General features: G+C 38.0%; 1 protein-coding gene across 1 annotated transcript; it reads right to left on the bottom strand.

The window, feature by feature from the left end:
* Nucleotides 1-158: 158 nt before the first annotated feature.
* On the bottom strand, nt 159-18,295 carry sh3bp1 (SH3-domain binding protein 1). The gene is made up of 18 exons (XM_065242471.2): nt 18,048-18,295; nt 12,670-12,712; nt 12,465-12,569; nt 11,660-11,736; nt 10,349-10,460; nt 10,191-10,267; nt 9,771-9,858; nt 8,789-8,857; nt 8,180-8,270; nt 7,948-8,084; nt 7,686-7,797; nt 7,418-7,499; nt 7,252-7,332; nt 3,562-3,675; nt 3,369-3,466; nt 2,537-2,681; nt 2,194-2,429; nt 159-2,098 (listed from the first exon to the last, which is right to left on the bottom strand). Exons 1-18 carry the CDS (start codon nt 18,092-18,094, stop codon nt 1,806-1,808), a joined length of 2,007 nt encoding a protein of 668 aa, XP_065098543.1. The 5' UTR covers nt 18,095-18,295; the 3' UTR covers nt 159-1,805.
* Nucleotides 18,296-19,228: the final 933 nt, after the last annotated feature.

Raw genomic sequence — 19,228 nt, 5'->3', positions numbered from 1 at the left:
TCATACATCTACCAAAAACAGCATAAACAAATTCAAATTAATTTGGCTAGACGTGGGTTACTCATAGTCTGCCTGATGAAATTCCTGTCCTAGATAGTGAAATTGTGCTATTGCATCATTGGGAGGTAAAAACAATGAAACGACAATGACTGTCAGTGTCACAGTCACATTTTATTACATGATAAATATCTGCCGATCAACACAGTATTCATTAACATTTTATGATCCCCACAATGAAAATATGATTAAATATTAATATGAATTCATTTGAATTTTTATTTGAAGTCTCCATTCCCTTAATCACATGATATAATATGTACATAATGTACGTATGTGCGACTTTGCACAAGAATTGTACAAAATACCAATGTATGTTACCTTTTTCATTAAGTTTTCATTAAAACAAAATATAAATGATGTCAGCTTTAAAAGATTTTTGTTGACATTATAAGCACTCGCTAACCATCATACATAAAATATGCATTTTGCTCTGTTAGCCTTTACAAACCCTGTATCTCTACAGCAGATCAACGAAACACAAGAGAAAGAGCAGTGTCACAAAAACACTGCACAGCTGAAAGCATTAAAGGGATAGTTCACGCAAAAATGAAAATTCTGTCATCATTTACTCATTATTTACACATTTACTGTAACAGTGGCGGCTCGTGACTCATGTCCATCATGTGTTTTTTTCAAAATAAGTGCCTGCTGCACACGCGTCAAAACCGTTTATAATAAAAGAGACGCTCACGTCAACAAAATACTCGCAAGACACTCCCTTAACAGTAAACTCTGATTACGCATGAGATTATGCGAGTATCTGGCAAACGCGAGCGTCTCTCTTATCATAAACCCTTTAGACACGTCTGCAGCAGGCACATATTTTGACAAGACACGTGATGCACATAGGATCACTCGACACGCAGAACACATATTTTAAATTACGAACCACACACATGTCGGGCTACATGTACTTCGCATCGAGCGCCCTGGAAAAAAGAAGTCACCGGCCGCCACTGACATTTAATGTTTATAACCAAACCGACCATTCACTTTTATAGTATTCTTGTTTCCTACTATGGAAGTGAATGGGGCTCATGATTGAGACCTTCCTCAAAATATCTTCCTTCGTGTTCATGAGAATTATGAAATGTATACAGGTTTTTAAAGGGGACAGAGAATGAAAAAACATTTTTACCTTGTCTTTGTTGAATAATGGTAGTCTACCCGCATTCACAAACATACAAAAAGTGCTAGACATGCTAAACATCTCAGTCTCATAGAAATTCCTCTTTTAGAAATGTCAGCCAGAAAACGGCCCAATCTGAAAAACTGATGCTTATGACATCACAGGCATCTCCCTGCCTCCCACTTTAAAATAATTGGCTACATTTTTAGAGTGGCAGCAAAGTCAGCCAATCAGTAATGAGATTGCAAGTTAAGCCAGTAGGGGGAGCCAAATAGGTGCAAAACCACTTGTTTAAAATCCCCCACCCTAATAGAGCTATCTGAGAGAGGTTTTAAGGAAGCTTCTAAGGCATTACAGACCCAAACAAAAACATTTTTGTCTACATATCACATCACAGAACAAGGATAAATACCCCGTTCAATCATTCTATGTCACCTTTAATCACATGAGGGTGAGTAAATGATGATAAAATATTCATCTTTGGGAGAACTATCCCTTTAACCACTTGAAGTCAAGGGATCCGATATAAAGAGTTACAAGATTGAGCTTTACTCTCAAAAGAAAGCGTTAAGTTTCATGTGTTTATTCTCCAGCTGTACACTTCGCGTTCAAAGACTTACTGAGCTGGAAAGGAAAGTTGCTTGCTCAGTGGTTGGGGTGGTGGTGGTTGGGGAGGAGGGACTTTGGGTCTTCTGCCTTGGGTTTTCTTTTGTGGTCCAGTTTCAGGCAACGGAGGCAGTTGAGTTTGGGTGGTTTCAGGCTTGTTTGAAGCCAGTGGTTGTACCTCAGAGACTCTGGGCAGAGGAACTGGGTTAGCTCTTGGTTGATTTAATGGCAACGCTCCTGTCTGACTCACGGGAGGAACTTTGCTGACGTTTGATGTCTTTTGCTGCATGAAGGACCTCCGTGCTGTAATGCAAAAAAGAGGAATAGGAAATTTAGCTTTCCCTGTAATAATAACAAAAGTAAAGAGCTTCAGAAATAATCCCTAAACAGCAACATACGTTTATAAGGAAAACCGATCTTCAGTGAGGGCTCCTGGGACTGGGAAGGTTCTGGAGTGGGCTCTGATTGGCTAGATGGGGGGTGTACAGGAGTGTACCGGGGAAGAGGAGTAGGCATGTGATTCTTTGCAGGTGGCTGAGGTGCTGGATCCGAATCATTGTTATCCCACACAGTAGCGTCACGATTCACCTGAGAAGTTTTGAGTGTCACCCCAAAGTCCTCTGATGAGGCTGAACTGAAATAGGAATAGAAACATATGATATTATCTATGAAGATTAGATATTTCTGTAAAAGGTTGGTTAGCCATGACTTTGTAGGAAACCACAGAGAAAGACTCAGTACCTGTCAGTATGAGAAGGGGAAAGTTGGCCAGTGGGAGAGGGGGCCGGGGGAAAGACGCTGTCAGAAAGAGACCTCTCGGATGTTGCTGGAATCACATCTTGCAAATCTGAGCTTGAATCTGACTCTGTGATCTTAAAATCAGCATCTAAAATGAAACAAATTAAGGAAATTTATAGCTGTTCTCAAGGCATACACAGAAATGTTTTGTGACCCACTGAAATGCGCACCTTTGTTCGATGCAATGACAATTTCTATTGAAACAGGAAGTTAGGGTGGGGTATATTGACTCTCTTTTCAACTTTTAAAATAGCCAATAGCATTTAGTTTACATGACAGCCTGAAATCTAATGAGAAGCTGAAGTGCAGAATGATGTCATAAAAGTAATGTATCTGTATTGGCAGAAGTGAGAGACTACGTTTTAAATGCTTACATCTTCGAAATGTGAATTTTGTCAATGTTTTGGAGCACACTAGTTTATAGATATGCTTAAGGCTACCATATTTAAAAAACATCGAATTTGATTTTATGTGGACTTTAAATAAGCAGTAATGAACAAGACCTTGCTGTATTGTAAATACTGGTATTTTTGTGTTTATTAAATAGTTACCACCACATAATAAGTACACAAATGTTTATCAAACTGTTATTAAAAATAAGTATAATCACATCACCTATTCATTCAAAGATCCCTAATATACAGTATACAACAAACATAATCTAAGTTCTGTGCAGTGTGAAGACTGCTGTAGCTTTGTTTCTTCATAAACATATGCCTAATGACCAATCAGCATCCAGAACTAGTAAGGTAATAAAACAGTACTGTTCTTGTACCTTCAGGAAAAAGGCTCTTGGAATACTGTATAAGCGGCTCTATGATGGTCACAACTTGCACAGAAGATGCAGATGCCATGTCCAACAAGGAAGTCTCTCTGAATGTAAGAAAGAGGAGAGGAGATTAAGATCTGACAGCATGCTTTGCAAGATCATGTGATATTTTGTGATTAAACGTATGTGGTGTACTGACCCCTCACAGCGAGGCCAAAGTAGATTAGGACCAAGCACTATGGCAATGTTACTGGGGGTCATTTTATTCACTTTTTGATGTTCTGATAAGTGTGACAGAAACTGCACAAGGTACCTGAGAAAGAGACAAAGACATTTGGGTTAAATAGAAACATTATAGGATTGGTTTTATTATTATTATTATATATGTGTTATGTATTTTTTTATATGCTATTGCTATTATCAACATAAACTAAATGTTCGAAATGTCTGCTGAGCATATAATTTAACAATGAAGTCATCTCGTAAGGCAGGGTTCCACAAATCTTACCCTGGAGGGCCGGAGCACTACAGAGTTTAGGTCCAACCCTAATCAAACTTACCCACCTGTGTATTTCTAGTGATCATGAAGACCTTGATTACCTTGCTCAGGTGTGTTTTATCAGGGTTGGAGCTAAACTCTGCAGTGCTCCAGCCCTCCAGGGTAAGATTTGCGGAATCCTGTTGTATGGGATTGTAATGTATCCATTGAATGCACGCTTGAAAACCTAGCTGAAACTAGTAGGCCTGTTTTTTCAAAACTATGAAATGAAACATACCAGCCGCCTCGCTTGCATACTGATTTTCACCTTCTTTATTGTATAGAAATTTGCAATTTCGGACACAGCCCAAGTATTCTAAAGTTAGGTAATAGCTTTGTGTGAATAACCTCAAACAAAGCTATAACATTTTTCCTGAGAATTAGGTATTGTAACGTGTGGAAATAGGCAGGCAAGGCAGCGGATCCAAATGCAGTTAAGGTTTATTAAAAACGAAGAAAATGGAACCACGATGGGCACAGGCAAGGCATACATGAAACATTACACTTAACAACTGACATAAGACAAATTAAACATTAGGGCTACATATACAGATGGGCTAACAGGACACACCTGCAGAGACAATCAACAGGAGCACCAATCAACAAAAGAACTACATTGAACTACAAAAACAGGCAGGGAGCAGCCAGTGGATGCAGAGACCAGGAAGGAGCCGACAGAGCCGGAGACTAGGTAGAAGCTGGCGAAGCTAGAGACCAGGGAGGAGCCGTGGGGGCCAGGGAGAAGCCAGTGGTGACTGGAAGCAGGAGGGAGCTGAAGACCAGGATGGTGCCGGTGGCGACGGAAACCAGGGCAAAGCTGAAGACCTAGGTTGTTCCTGGTGGTGATGATAACAAGGGCAGAGTTGGAGACCAGGGTGCTGCTGGTAGAGACAAAAAGCAGAGAGGAACTGGAGTGCAGGGTGGTCCCAGTGGGGACAGGAACCAGGAAGGACCCAGGGACCAGTGTACGGCCATCTTAGCTGGGACAGGGAACACAGGGAGTTCAGGAGGAGTAGTGTCCAGGAGCCAGTGGACGCAGAGACCACGAAGGAGCCTGCAGAGCCAGAGACTAGGGAGAAGCTGGCGGAGCTAGAGACCAGGGAGGAGCCGCGGGGACCAAGGAGGAGCCAGTGGTGACTGGAAGCAGGAGGGAGCTGAAGACCAGGGTTGGGCCAGTGGCGACGGAAACCAGGGCAATGCTGGAGACCTGGGTTGGTGCTGGTGGTGATGAGAAGAAGGGCAGAGTTGAAGACCAGGGTGGTGCTGGTAGAGACAGGAAGCAGGCAGGGCCCAGTGTACGGACATCTTAGCTGGGACAGGGAACACAGGGAGTTCAGGAGGAGTAGTGCCCAGGACAGGGAACTTAGGAACGACCATCCTGGCTGAAACAAGGAGGAGGAGTAGTGGCCTGGACAGGAAACTTAGGAACACCCATCCTGGCTGAAACGAAGAGTGCAGGAAACTGGGGAACAGCCATCGTTGCAAGATCAAAGAACACAAGAATCTCAGGAGAAGTCATCTTGGCTGTGACAGGAAGTTTTGGATTGGATTCATGCCAACAGCAGCCTCTGGGGGAACCACAGAGCAGTGTGTGGCTCAAACACACCACAAGGCCATAGCCACCACAGGAAGAACTGCGGATAGTGGACAGACCACTGACACCTATGGGAATGCTGGACCACCGAACTTGGCATCTTTGGCGAGAATGTTGTCAGCTAGCTCTGGAAAGAAAGGCTCCACAAACACAGAGCCCGCCACTATTAACGTACAGGCTTTTGCGACCAGCCCGGCTCCTGAACATTTTTAGGGGAGCTTCCTCCTCCACCTTGCCTACTGTGAGAGACCGAGTAGTGAAACAGAGAAAATGACCCAAGAGGACCATATATCGAGTTATGATATCATGGTGAGCCTGATTAAATCCATAACAGAAAAAGTTCATTAGCATGAAGTCAGGAAGGTTGGTTAAATTAGCAATGTCAGTTGCCTGGGGAGAAAATTAACAGGGGAAACATTCCCCAAAAAACTTCAATAAACTACAAACACGAGACAGGAACTCAAAAGGAACCCACAGAACATGAACATGTGACGGGTAGAGCACAAGTAGTAAACACAGGGTAGTTTCACATTTGGGCTCGGGGGCCACCTATCAGCAAACAGGGGTACTGCAAAAGTATTAAAGGGATAGTTCACTTTAAAATGAAAATTCTGTCATCATTTACTGATCCTCATGTTGTTCTAAACCTGTATAAATTTCTTTTTTCTGATGAACACAAAAGAAGATATTTTGAGAAATTATGGTAAACACACAGCAAAGAGTGACCATAGACTTCCATAGTAGGAATAAAAAACATGATGGAATTTAATGTGTACCATCAACCATCAACTTACCATCATTTATCAAAATATTTTCTTCATCATTTATCACAATATTTTCAATATATTTGTATTCCTACTATGGAAGTCAATGGTCACTATCTTCTGTGTGTTTACCATCATTTCTCAAAATATCTTCTTTTGTGTTCATCAGAAAAAAGAAATTCAAACAGGTTTAGAACAACAAGAGGATGAGTAAATGATGACAGAATTTTCATTTTAAAGTGAACTATCCCTTTAATAAATAAATATTTTAGGCTCAGTCTACCAACTAAAATAATAAAGATAAGATAAGACTTTGAACTATGAATTCAATAATTTTGAATTAAAACTACTTTAATTATACTTTTATGTTTTTTTTTTAAATGGTTAGTTTACCCCAAAATTACAATTTTATCATAAATCACTTACCCCTGTGTCGTAAAAGGCATTGCTAAAAAGGTCCATGTGCCATCAGTATTTCAATAATATTTCAGTAATCAATAATAATAATAAAGAAGCGACAACAACACTTTTGTGCGCAAAGAAAACAAATGATTTTATTCAACAGTAAGTGATTTATGATAAAATTATCATTTTGGGGTTAACTAACCCTTTAACTTTAATAGATGTGCCACTGTGAACTACCATTGTTTGCCAAGAGTTGTGTATTGAAATTTCAAGTAGAGTAAATGGAGTAAATGATGACAGAATTTTCATTTCAGGGTAAAATAACCTTAACAAATAGGGCAGTTTCCTGGACAGGCCTTATCCTAGTCCCAGACTAAAATGCATGTTTGAGCTGCCTTAATTTAAAAACACCTTGCACTGACATATCTTAACATATATCAGCACCACTGTTTTGTCTCAAGATACACAACAGTATTGTTTTTGTGCGGTATGGTTGCAAAAACTACTTAAATAGCCTAGTCTTGGATTAACAGGAAAAATAATATAAATCCTGTCCGGGAAACCGCCCAAAAAGAGTTAAAAATAAACCTGAGGTTGTTGTAGTTGTCTGTGGGAAGTTTTTGCAATGCCTCCCGTAGCAGATTTAGTTTTTCTTCTGTCTCTTTTTCCCTGGCAACAAAAAAAGTATGAATACGATAAATATAATGTATCTTTAAGACCAGTATCCGAGTTGAACAACAAACTACAGACTCACCCAGCAGCCCGAAACCAGTCATTATACAATTCAAATGTCATGAGCGGTTCAGGCAACTCTCTCAGATAACATTTAAGAGCCCCTGAAAATGAAACAAACAAAACTTTAGTTTTTCTTTTGTACTTTGCTGCCTCAACCTCACCACAATTTGCAACCACATTTGTTTGACTTACAGTGCACTTCTGTACAAAGTGTCAGCTAATAAATCATTAAATGCACCACTAAAATGAATCAAAAATAATAATAAAAATCCACTTGTGGCTTCTACCTGCTACAGCATGAGGGTCAGACTTAAACTCATTTTGGTCGACTGTCCCCGAATCCAGACAGCTCTTTAGTCTTTTCATAACAGACGCACCAGCTGCTAGCCTGAACAAACCCTAAATAAGGATGTTAAATAAAGATAGTGAGACGAGATATATAGGACAAAGTTAGTTATGTGGGTGTGCATATATGCAAGTGGGTGCGGATGTGCATGTGTGGTCAACTGCGTTTATATAGTCGCGTGTGTGGGCAAGCCGAAACCGTACCTCCTCTCTGAGTCCTGTACGCATCAACATGCTCACACACTCCTCAATTGGTACGGCAATCTTTCGATTGCATCTCTCAAGGTGCGACAGTAGGGGTTCTCCAAATACCTTATTTTCCGATAAATTCACTTGAGGTTCTATAATGAAATAAACAAATGCACACTATGTGACAAAGTTGTCTAGTATGGATGGCAACGTTATTTACAGTAGATAACACTTCTTCTGTGCTCACCTGTGTGACTGTGGCTCTCTTTAAGCTCAGATATGTTTCTCTCCAGGAATTCATACGAGGCCTTGTGATATTCAGATTGTAGCTCCAGAAGCTGTCAGAGAAGTTTGGAGATCTGTTTATTAGTGGCCCAATGCAAATGCATTTGAACTTATCTGCATAGCACCTGTGTGGCCCAATATCAGAGTATGTGCACCAATAGGTTCCTATACCCAGCAAGCATTTTTGCATTTTAATGTTTAAATGCCATCCAAACACAGTCCAGACATCTAGTGAAAATTGAATTGACGTCTAACCATTACACTTTGTAATCACTTGACTTTGCTTACATGATAGGAGATCATACATCTCGCAAAAAAACTATTTTGGATAAACGACGTAACCACAATCAAGGTTATTTTTGGATCGAAGTGGGTTACTCATTGCCAGACTATATCAGGTCTATATTTGACCTAGCTGGTCGAATGACGTTATGCCTGCTAGGTATGTCTGTACCTTGCTGGGTAGCTCTTCCTGTATTTTTGTGTATGCAATGTGCAACTAAACATGCCTTGCTTTGTCTACATCTGCATAGTGCAAAGTGCACCTTATAATAAAGGTAAAGGTACTCACACGAATAAAGTAGCTGGCATACTCATCCTCTTTAGTAGCAAAATGATAAAGATCTGCAGAGTACTGATCCTGGAAGCAAGAATTATTTTTGCAAAAAATTAAAACAAGAACCGAATGTTGGCTTTGCAAAACTTTGTATAAAAGAGTTTTTACAACACATACAGTGGTGTGAAAAAGTGTCGGCCTCCTTCCTGATTTTTTTTTTGCATGTGATCACACTTTAATGTTTCAGATCATGAAACCAATTTAAATATTCATCAAAGATGACACAAGTGAACACAACATGCAGTTTTTAAATGAAGATTTTTATTATGAAGGATAAAACAAAACCCACATGGCCCTGTGGATCAACACTTTTTTACACAACTGCAGTTGCATGCCTTTTAGCTGTTTATTATGAATAAATAGTAATTATTAAACACATTATATAGGAAAGATGAGGAATGTGAGTGAGCCATATATAAAACCCATGTTATCTGCATAAGCACATTGGCCCAATCATGTGCACCAATCACAGAGCTTGAAGTCTTGTGTTTTTAGCTATTCTGACCATGTGGATGACAAAACCCAGAGGTATATAGCTCAGATGCAAAAGCTACTAAACGTCACTTCCGTCAAAAATGAGATGACGATATTAACTGAATGCTCTCGGCATGTATTACACGTTCATCAAATACTTTTACTTCAAAACCACTCCCGCTCTCAGGTCATTCAGAAATAGAGGTTTGTTGGTAGAATCCGTTATGAGTCTGATAAAAAATGCTAATTTACAAGAAATCATGTCAGACGCACTAAGAGGGTTTTGCATCTGAGCCATTTATAATAGTGGCCGGCGTTCAAAATACTTTCAAAAATCTCATTTTAGGTTTAATTGTTTTGGCTTAGTTAGAACTACTTAAAAAGTATTAAAAAGTATAAAACAAATTAACTTTGCACTAAAATATATGCACTTACAGTTATCATGTGTGAAGGGTTTGTTTACCTTGATGGACTCCAGTCTTCTCCAGGCCTCCTCTAAATCTTCTCTAAGACCATCCTGCTTGGCTTGTGGTCCTGTGCTGGTTTGAGATCTTCAAAGAAGAGTGCATAAAGGGCACATATTATAAACACATTGAGGCAATTTCCCGGACAGGGCTTAAACTTAGTCCCAGATGTATGTCTGAAAACAGCTTGCACTGAAATATATAAATCTTTAAAAAAATATATATCAGTAAATAGTTTTTTTCTCTCAAGATGAACAACATATTTTTTGTGAGGTATTTTTGTAAAATCTACTCATAACTAAAGTCTAGTCCTGGTTTAATCTAAACCCTGTCCTGGGAAACCATCCCATTATGTAATATGATGTAACTAATACTTGACTTAAATTGGTCTGGTCAAATAAACTACTAAAAATATTCACCTGACCCGAGCACTGTTCCAGTCTGTTGTAAGTTTAGCAAACTGTTTCTTGTTTTTTAAGATTTCCGGCAGGTCCTCCTGCATAGACAGCAATGGTAAAGATCATGAATGTTGCCGGTTTCATATGTTACGTTTGTGGTAACAAAAAAGCTGCCGTACCTCACTGAGCTTATTTAGAGGCACTAGTACGTCTTTCTCCAACTTCATCTCAAAGTCAGCCAATGTCCGTGCCAGATAATTTTGCATGAAGCAGCACATTTCCAAAACTTTTCTGTAGGAAAGCAAAACTGGGTGGACTTAGAAATTGACATTCTTGTTAAAGAGTGTGGCCTTAAAGGGACATTCCACTTTTTTGAAAATATGTTCATTTTGCAGCTCCCCTAGAGTTAAACATTTGAATCTTACAGTTTTGGAATCCATTCAGCTGATCTCCGAGTCTGGTGCTAACACTTTTAGCATAGCTTCGCATAATTAATTGAATCTGATTAGACCATTAGCATCGCGCTAAAAATAACCAAAGAGTTTCGATATTTTTCTATTTAAAACTTGACTCTTCTGTAGTTACATCATGTAATAAGACCGACAAAAAATTTAAAGTTGCGATTTTCTAGGCAGATATGGCTAGGAACTATACTCTCAAACTGGCGTAATAATCAAGGACTTTGCTGATGTAAAATGGCTGCAGCAGGCGTAGTGATATTACGCACTGCCGGAAAATAGTCCCCTTGGTTACTTTCAATAGCAGGGGACTATTTTCGGGCAGTGCGCTTGCTGCAGCCATGTTACATCAGCAAAGTCTTTGATTGTTACACCAAAATGAGAGTATAGTTCCTAGCATATCTGCCTAGAAAATCGCAACTTTTAATTTTCTGTCGGTCTTAGTACACGATGTGACTTCAGAAGAGTCAAATTTAAAATAGGAAAAAATATAAAAAAATCTTTGGTTATTTTCTAGCACGATGCTAATGGTCTAATCAGATTCAATGGATTGTCTTAAGCTATGCTAAAAGTGCTAGCGCCAGACCCAGAGATCAGATGAATGGATTCCAAAACGGTAAAAATCAAATATTTAACTCTAGGGGAACTGGAAAATTAGCATATTTTCAAAAACAGTGGAATGTCCCTTTAAAGAGTGCATACTGTGGCCTTAAAGGGATAGCTTACCCCAAAATTTTAAATACGTTCAACATTTACCCACCCTTATGTTGTTACAAACCTGTATTCATTTCTTTGTTCTGCTGCAAAAAAGGAAGATTTTCAAGCAATGTTTGTAACCCAACCGTTTTTGAGAATTACTGATTACTTCCACACTATTACTTTTCTTACTATGTAAGTCAATGGTGCTTCTGTATCCTGCTTCATTACAAATATCCTTTGTGTTCAACAGAGCAGATAACAACATAAGAGTGAGTCAATTTTTGGGTGAACAATGCCAAAATGTAGGCTAACATTTCCTGACAGAATACTTGCCTAATAGAGGATTCCCCATCGAAATCCTTAAAGCTCTCAGCCATACTAACAGACAGCATCATGAGGGGTAACTTTTTCTGTAAAGGAGGAAACATAAGAATGTTAAAAGTGAATGAGGAAAATAAGGAAGTCCTACAGTATCTGCTATAACATATTGTTTGAACTTCCACTTTTGTAATAGTCTATTTAAATTCGCTTACATAAATATCATAGCAATGCCACACAACCGAGGAGAGGAGAACCGCGCAAAAATGTATATTCACATTTCAAATACCAGACACTTTTATTGAAAACGACTTATAAAGGAAAGTGTTTCATCTTATAGAGAGGCAAAAAGGAGAAGTGTCATCCAAAGTTCGTTAAAGCTTACAAAGTTTTCACACTTTGAATACTTTTTCATAGAGCAAAACTGAGCTTTTTTTCTCTTCCACGTTCAATCTTCTAAAATGAAATTGTGAATAAGTGTCTGTATTTTGCACTCTTTTAAAGCAGCCAAAAGTTACTCCTGTGACTAAACAACTCCAGACACACACACAATAAACTCAGATTCATTCACTCTCCTTCATCCCTAAACCAGTGATTAAGTTTCTTGAAAAAGTATTCCAACAAATCAGTCGCCATTGGAAGAAATCCACTGTAACAATGTTTCATGTGGACGATTCTTTCCAAAGCTTTTCATCACACTGCCATTTCATTTATCTCTCTGAATGTTACATACTGTATTTCTCATATAGAAACCCACAGTTTGTGGTTAATCTGCCTCAAAATCCATGCCAACTCATGACTAAATAAGAGATCGGTTTACCATTCGTCGCTCAGAGTCCAGTCCCAGCTGACTTTGCAGGCAGCCCGCCAGCTTCTTATGAATGATTTGGGCAGCTTTTCTGGCTGGCTCCACACGCTGTTCCACCTAAAAACAAACACATGGGACATTTACATGGCCATGCATTAATGTACTGTAAGCACACCTAAGGTTAAAGTGTTCAGGTGTAGTAGTATTAGTGACCCACCAAAACCAGATCATCTGTAAGTAGGTCAGTTGCATCTTGCGACCTATAGGATAGAGGCACATATTAGCTTACAGATGATTTACAAGTAACAACATAAACAGACAGCTTTTGTGCACTAAGTGCGACTTTGGGTGGACTTTCACATAGAAAGAGTCCTTTTAGTGCAGTTTATTTCTGATAACAAGGGAAAAAATGACAAGTAAATTACCTTCATAAACATATAGCATATCTAACGCGTATCAACTATTACATTGAGCTTATGTTACTGTGTAAAATGAATGTATACAATGTTAGCTATAGATGCTTGAATTCTTGTCTGGTTATGATCCAAGCTCGTCGTCTCCCCTCGTCTTTAGCAAACCAAAACATTTCATTTTCAACAAGGTATTTGTTTCAGAGATCAGTTTAGCCACTAGCCAGACCGATAAATAAATACAGATCAGAAGTTCACATCGGTTCAGGCGGGACAAAGCACGTGTGTCCGATGACATCATCTATAGACAGCCCCAAATCTCTCAAAGCAGAAACCTGATTACTTTAATGTTTCTTTTCATGGACTCAACTGTTCAGTGTTACTCAAACTGCATGTTTTGTGAGGTTATAAATTGTACATTTAGATGTTTTTGGCAGATCATGCAGCTATTTGTAGGATTTTGACTGTACTACGTAAAAAATACTATAATGTATTTGTAGATATTTAGGAAATATGCCAAGTTCACATATCTGTTTCCCAAAAAAAAACAAAGCTGAAGCCAGGTATTCTCTTTTTGAAATTGAGACAGTTCCTCCTTACTGTCTGCTTTTGTTGTGGTCATTGTGACTGCCTATTTACCCAAAAGTGTATTTCAACAGCCCGTTTGCCAGATATTACGGTTGCTTAATAAATGAGATTGCAATGGGCAATAAATGCGACCTACGGTGGACGCAATCTCCGAAATGAGCTGCAGATTGACTTATAAAAATCCAGAAAACAAAAAACATTGCAATTCCTAATCCTTTCCATCTTTAGTTCCTCACTATGTGTCTGAAAACCGTCAGCAATCGTTTGAATTTAGACTGTGATACCAAGTTCAGCCACTAGATATCAATCCTACATACAGCTCCTTTAAACTAAATAATATGAAGAGCTCAGATGCTATGTCCGCTAAATGCCACCTATGTCAAAAATGAAATATTTATTCATGATATTGAGTGAATGCTCTTGGCACGTATTATACATTTATTAAATACTTTCTCTTCAAATCCGCTTTAAACCCTTCCTCAGGCCATTCAGAAATAATATGGCAAACGCCACGTCGGTTTTCAGCAAAGTGTACAGATTAACAACAGCGTGCAAACTGACTGTAGATCGCAATCAAACTTGGGTGCCTTGTGGGTACTTGGACCTGAATAAAACTCGAATGTGACAGTGATATGAATCACAGCGCCCCCTAATGTGTGGTTCAGTTCTGACTTTCATCATTAACAGTGTTTCTAGTGGCATATTTAGTGATTTTACAACTTTTTACTGTCTTGTCCAAAGTAGTGGATTTTTTTAAGAAGTGGAGGTTTGTGCCAGAAAGCTTGCATGCACTTTTGCAGCGAAAGACAGTCAAATTTGTTAAATACCAATGAAATGACTAAAGTGACATTTGTGAAAAGCATTTCAGTTACTAACATTTTCATTGTCATTAAAGTGAAATAAATGCACTTAGAGGGTTTTGCATCCGAAATTCTCACATAATAGATCAGGGGTCTCCAACCTTTTTGTGAACCAGGGCTACCATAATGGATAAAACTATCTGGAGGGCTACTTTTTTGATATAGTCTTCTCAAAGCTTTTTTCTTTTACGTGTTGATTTTTTTTTTACTTGTTGATTTGTTTTATTATTGTTTAAAATGTTAACATACATAAAATAAGCTAAGCTAAAATAAAAAATTTAATAAATAAATATTCAAATTGAGGCTATTAATAGAATGTGATTTGACAGGCACCTTACAGACTGTGATTTGCGGGCACCGTGTTGGAGACCCCTGTAGTCTAAAAACCTACAGTCTTTTTTGTGATTTACTGTTTTTTACATAAAATCATCCAACATAATGTAAAGATCATTCTGTGAAGATATAACTTTGATATCCTTAAATTTGATCAATGTAAATTCACTGAGTGAAATCAAACTTTAATGCTGCTAATCTCATAATTAGATTGCAACTTAAGCCTGAATTTTACAGACAGGTCAAAGTATAATTAAAGTAATTTTTCCTGTGTAAGTCCCATGGCACTGACTAAAACAACAATCAGATAGTGATAATAATGTATATATACAAATACTTCATTCACAATGAAACCGATTTTACACAACTTATGACTGTGAGAACCTCAAACGTTGCACGTTAACTAAAATTGCATTGGTCACATTGGTGAAAGCCTAAATTAGAGAGTCAGGTCTGGTCTAAAAAAAGACAACGGTAAGAGTAGAGGGGAAGTGGACTGTGATCTGACGCACAAAACTTTTCTATACGCTTTCTCTTTTAACAGCCTGAACATATCTGTACACTGTTCAATGCTTGGCTTATGGAAATGCTGAGATCATCATCAAGCCAAATAATCCCGTCATTTATTTAAAAGCATAAACACAAGACAGCACTTTTGTGACACAAAGGAGACAGCTGGCTATTGTCAGAGCAAATATTAACCTGACCTTAACCTTTGGAGAAAAATAATGGTCTAAGTACTCGAATTTTTTACACTTCACAGCCAACATGAAAATTTAAAGGGATAGTTCACCCAAAAATAAAAATTCTGTCATCATTTACTCTCTTTCATGTTGTTTCAAACTTTGGTGGCCGGTGACTTCTTTTTGAGTGCGCACAATGCGAATCTCGTCACAACACGTATTTAGCTCGTCGTGTGTGGTTCGTCATGTCAAATTATGTATTTGTTGCGTCAAGTGAATTTATGTGCATCAAGCGTCATGTCAAAATAAGTGCCTGCTGCAGATGCATCTAAAGGGTTTATGATAAAAGTGACGCTCATGTTTGCCAGATACTTGCTTAATTTCATGCGTAATCAGAGTTTAGTGTTAAGTGAGTGTCTTGCGAGTTTTTAATGAACGTGAGCGTCTCTTTTATCATAAATGGTTTTGACGCATATGCAGCAGGCACTTCTTTTGAAAAAACACATGATGCACATGACGCAACAAACATAGATTTTGAAACACAACAACAAACATGACACTCCGAACACATATTTAGATTTCTCGCATCTCAGAAGAGCAGTCACCAGCCGCTGCCGTGTATAAATATCTTTGTTTTGCAGAACACAAATGAAGATATTTTGAGCAATGTTTGTAACCAAAATGCTTCGTTTACGCTTGCTTACAAATTTCTTCCATTGGGTTCAGCAGAACAAAGTAATTAATATGGTTAATGAGGTTTGGAACAACTCGGGGGTGAGTAAACAATGACGATTTCTATTTTTGGGTGAACTATCCCTTTAAGAATGAAGGCCTTTAGATATGTTTAAATGGCACAGTTATAGGTCACATTCTTCTTGATCCTATTTTTTTTTAAACCTAGTTAGTGTGTAATGTGGCTATAATAGCATAAATAATACCTGTAAAAGTTCACTGCCAGGCGATATATTTTCTTTAACAGAATTCACCTTTCAAAGCCTACAGTGAACGGCCGGTTTGGACTACAGCCCCCTACTTCCTGCTTTAATGACATCAGTAGAATAGTTTTTTGTCTAAACTCCGCCCACAGGAATACGTCAGTTGCCAGCTAAGCTAACGGCAAGCTAAGCTGCTATCGAATCACAACACGCTAAACAAACTACACAATCAGAACTTATTACGTATTTCTGAAGGAGGGACTTAGAACAAGGAAGTCATCAGACCGTTTTTAGGACAGTGAAAACAGCGCTATACAGATAAGTAAATGGTGTGAAAAATACCGCGTTTTTTTTACAGGTGAAACATGAACACATGCTATATTGCGCACTGTAAACACAAAGCTTCAAAAACACAGAAAGAACGGGACCTTTAAAATCTGCTGGGTATTGGGTTTATTTTAACACAGATAAAGTTTTACTAGATTTATACATACGGCATATGGCCTACATTTTTAGCGTCAAATGACACATAATGTGATAGTGTTTCTGGCCTGCTCTGTGTCATGGGTAAAGGAGTATATTATTATCCTGCTAACCTCATATCAATGTGGGTTGCAACTAGCATCTTATTCTCTGCAACTTGCAGATGCGCTCTCCACCCCTTAGAAACTGACACCTTTTATCACAGCTTCCTCTTTGACAATTACCTAATCATGAGATTTAAATCTAAACAATGAGATATACACATTTTAATAATAACAATACACGTTTAAATATTGCTGAAAAATAATGTAGGACTCTGCTATAAACCAAAATATATTAAAAGAAGCATATAAGTAAGGGTCGTAAATATTTTACCTCAAATAATATAAGAATGGTTTAATGACACAGCTTGCCTATGTGATACGTAAACAAATTAATTTGAATAAATAAAAGATAAAGTTTATTGGATAATTTTGTAACATTTACCAAATAAAGATTTATAATATGTGAATTTGTAAATAATTTAAAGAGCGGTTTCCCAGACAGGGCTTATCCTATCTTAACATATATCAGTGCCATTGTTTTGTCTCAAGATGCACACCAGTATTGTTGTTGTTTTTTAAGGTTGGTTTGTAAAAACGACCTAAATGTCCTATAACTAAGGCCTAGTGCTGTATTAATCTCTAAACCTTGTTCAGGAAACTCCCCCATAATGTGTAATTTGTTTCTTAAATACAATGCTTTCACTTTTGTGTGCAAGTTTTAGCATAGGAAGTGTTTATTGTTTTATTACGTTAAGTACATACATCCTTCAAAAGTATATTCATGTGACAAACATTACATACATTTTAGCCCCTCTCCCTAATTTTAAGACATACACACAGTCAAAGCCTAATATTGGTGTACACTGTACTGTGCCATTTTGATTTTCAAGTCAAATGCCAAACTTTGTACTTCCCCTGGGCTTAAACAATGAAAGACCGGGAGAAATTACATTAGTTAAGTACAAGAGAAACCTTTCTGTGGTAGATGAATTTACTGTGACACTTTCATGAATAACGTTACTGTCATCACAACAGATTATATAACCAGCCATCATAAAAAAATACCATTACAATGTTTTTTAGAAATGAGTTTAGGAATATAAACAGCATTTGCTGCATTGCCCAGACATAAAGACAAATAGTGCAAAAATTACACCATACTAATGCCTTGTTTTATATGAAACAGTCACAAGTTGATCAACATTGCACATACACAGCACCACAAACATTGTCTGAAAACAACACATGAAAGTACTTACTTCCCCCCATTTCCAAACTGCTTTAAAATGTTAAACTGTTTAAGCATGATGGTGAAGAATCTGTCGCCTTTATGGTCCTGTATATGTACACGCCTGTCAAGAAGAGGATTGTAGCTTCATTTCATGGAGAATATTTTGAAATTAATGAACAGGCAGAGTCCTTCAGACTTGTTTCAGCAAGAGTTTCAAGTTGACGGCTTCACATTTGTGCACACACCTCATTGACTCCGAGAAAGAGGAAGTTACCAAATGCATGAGGGGAAAGACATTTTCGTATCATGCTGAAAGTCATGCAGCCTTCAATGGTAAATTGAAGTTGATTTATTTGTTAGGGGTACAGTACCGAGCCTGGTTTGCTATATGCTATTTTATAGCTGAAAACACAATGATAACAATAAAAAAAATTGAATAAATTTGCAGTTACAATATTTATCATTAGCCCATTATTAAAATGTAATTAAAATAATAATACTATACATAAAAGAGTGAAATATAATAATTCGGTCCATCACAAATCTGAATATTGAATACTTATTTCTATAGGGCCTGAATTCTGATGTTCTGTAACTTTTTTTGTGTATATTGCAAAGTGGGAACTTTTTTGTGTAATTTTTGTATAATCACTGTTGTTGACAAACTGAGGGCAGTCACTGCCTAATGGATAAAGAGTTTGGCTTGTAATCTAAAGGTCACCGGTTCGAGTCTCACGGCTGGGAGGTTGCAACTGTCCCCTATTGCTCCTTAGGTCCTGCAGGTGTGTGTGTGTGTTCACTACTCACTGGATGGGTTAAATGCAGAGGTCACAATAAGTATTAGGGGGTTTCCATACATTGGTCATTACGTCAATTTTATTTTTTTCTTTAAATTGTCAAGTTCCTTTAGATCAGATGGTGATAGATTAGCAAACCAAAAGTCATGGGTTAGATTTCAGGCAACACACAGAAAAAAGAAATGCACTGTACAGATAAGTGCACTGTATGTCGCTTTGGATAAAAGCGTCTGTCAAATTTGTAAATGTAATATAAATGTAATGCTGCAGCACAGTTTATTTTATGAGTGAAATGAAAGGACTCTAGTGGCTGGTAATCACTGAGGCTGCGTCCAAATACTAACACTTGTGGTCTTTGCACTTGACTACGTACATGACGTATTTCCTGTATTTGGCCCAAGTGTTCTAGTGG

The sequence above is a fragment of the Paramisgurnus dabryanus genome, chromosome 1, assembly GCF_030506205.2.
Source record: "Paramisgurnus dabryanus chromosome 1, PD_genome_1.1, whole genome shotgun sequence".
Classification (NCBI taxonomy): Eukaryota; Metazoa; Chordata; class Actinopteri; order Cypriniformes; family Cobitidae; genus Paramisgurnus; species Paramisgurnus dabryanus.
The sequence above is the reverse complement of the archived record's forward strand: the minus strand, read 5'-3'. Positions and strand labels throughout refer to the sequence as shown.

Excerpts from the sequence above, each read along its gene's own strand:
- sh3bp1 (XM_065242471.2), bottom strand. The coding sequence starts at position 18,094 with ATGCTTAAACAGTTTAACATTTTAAAGCAGTTTGGAAATGGGGGGAA. Across the intron at positions 10,461-11,659 it reads GATGGGGAATCCTCTATTAG|AAAAGTTTTGGAAATGTGCT; the intron begins GCAAGTATTCTG and ends GCTTTCCTACAG. Across the intron at positions 8,085-8,179 it reads AGAGAGCCACAGTCACACAG|AACCTCAAGTGAATTTATCG; the intron begins GTGAGCACAGAA and ends ATTTCATTATAG.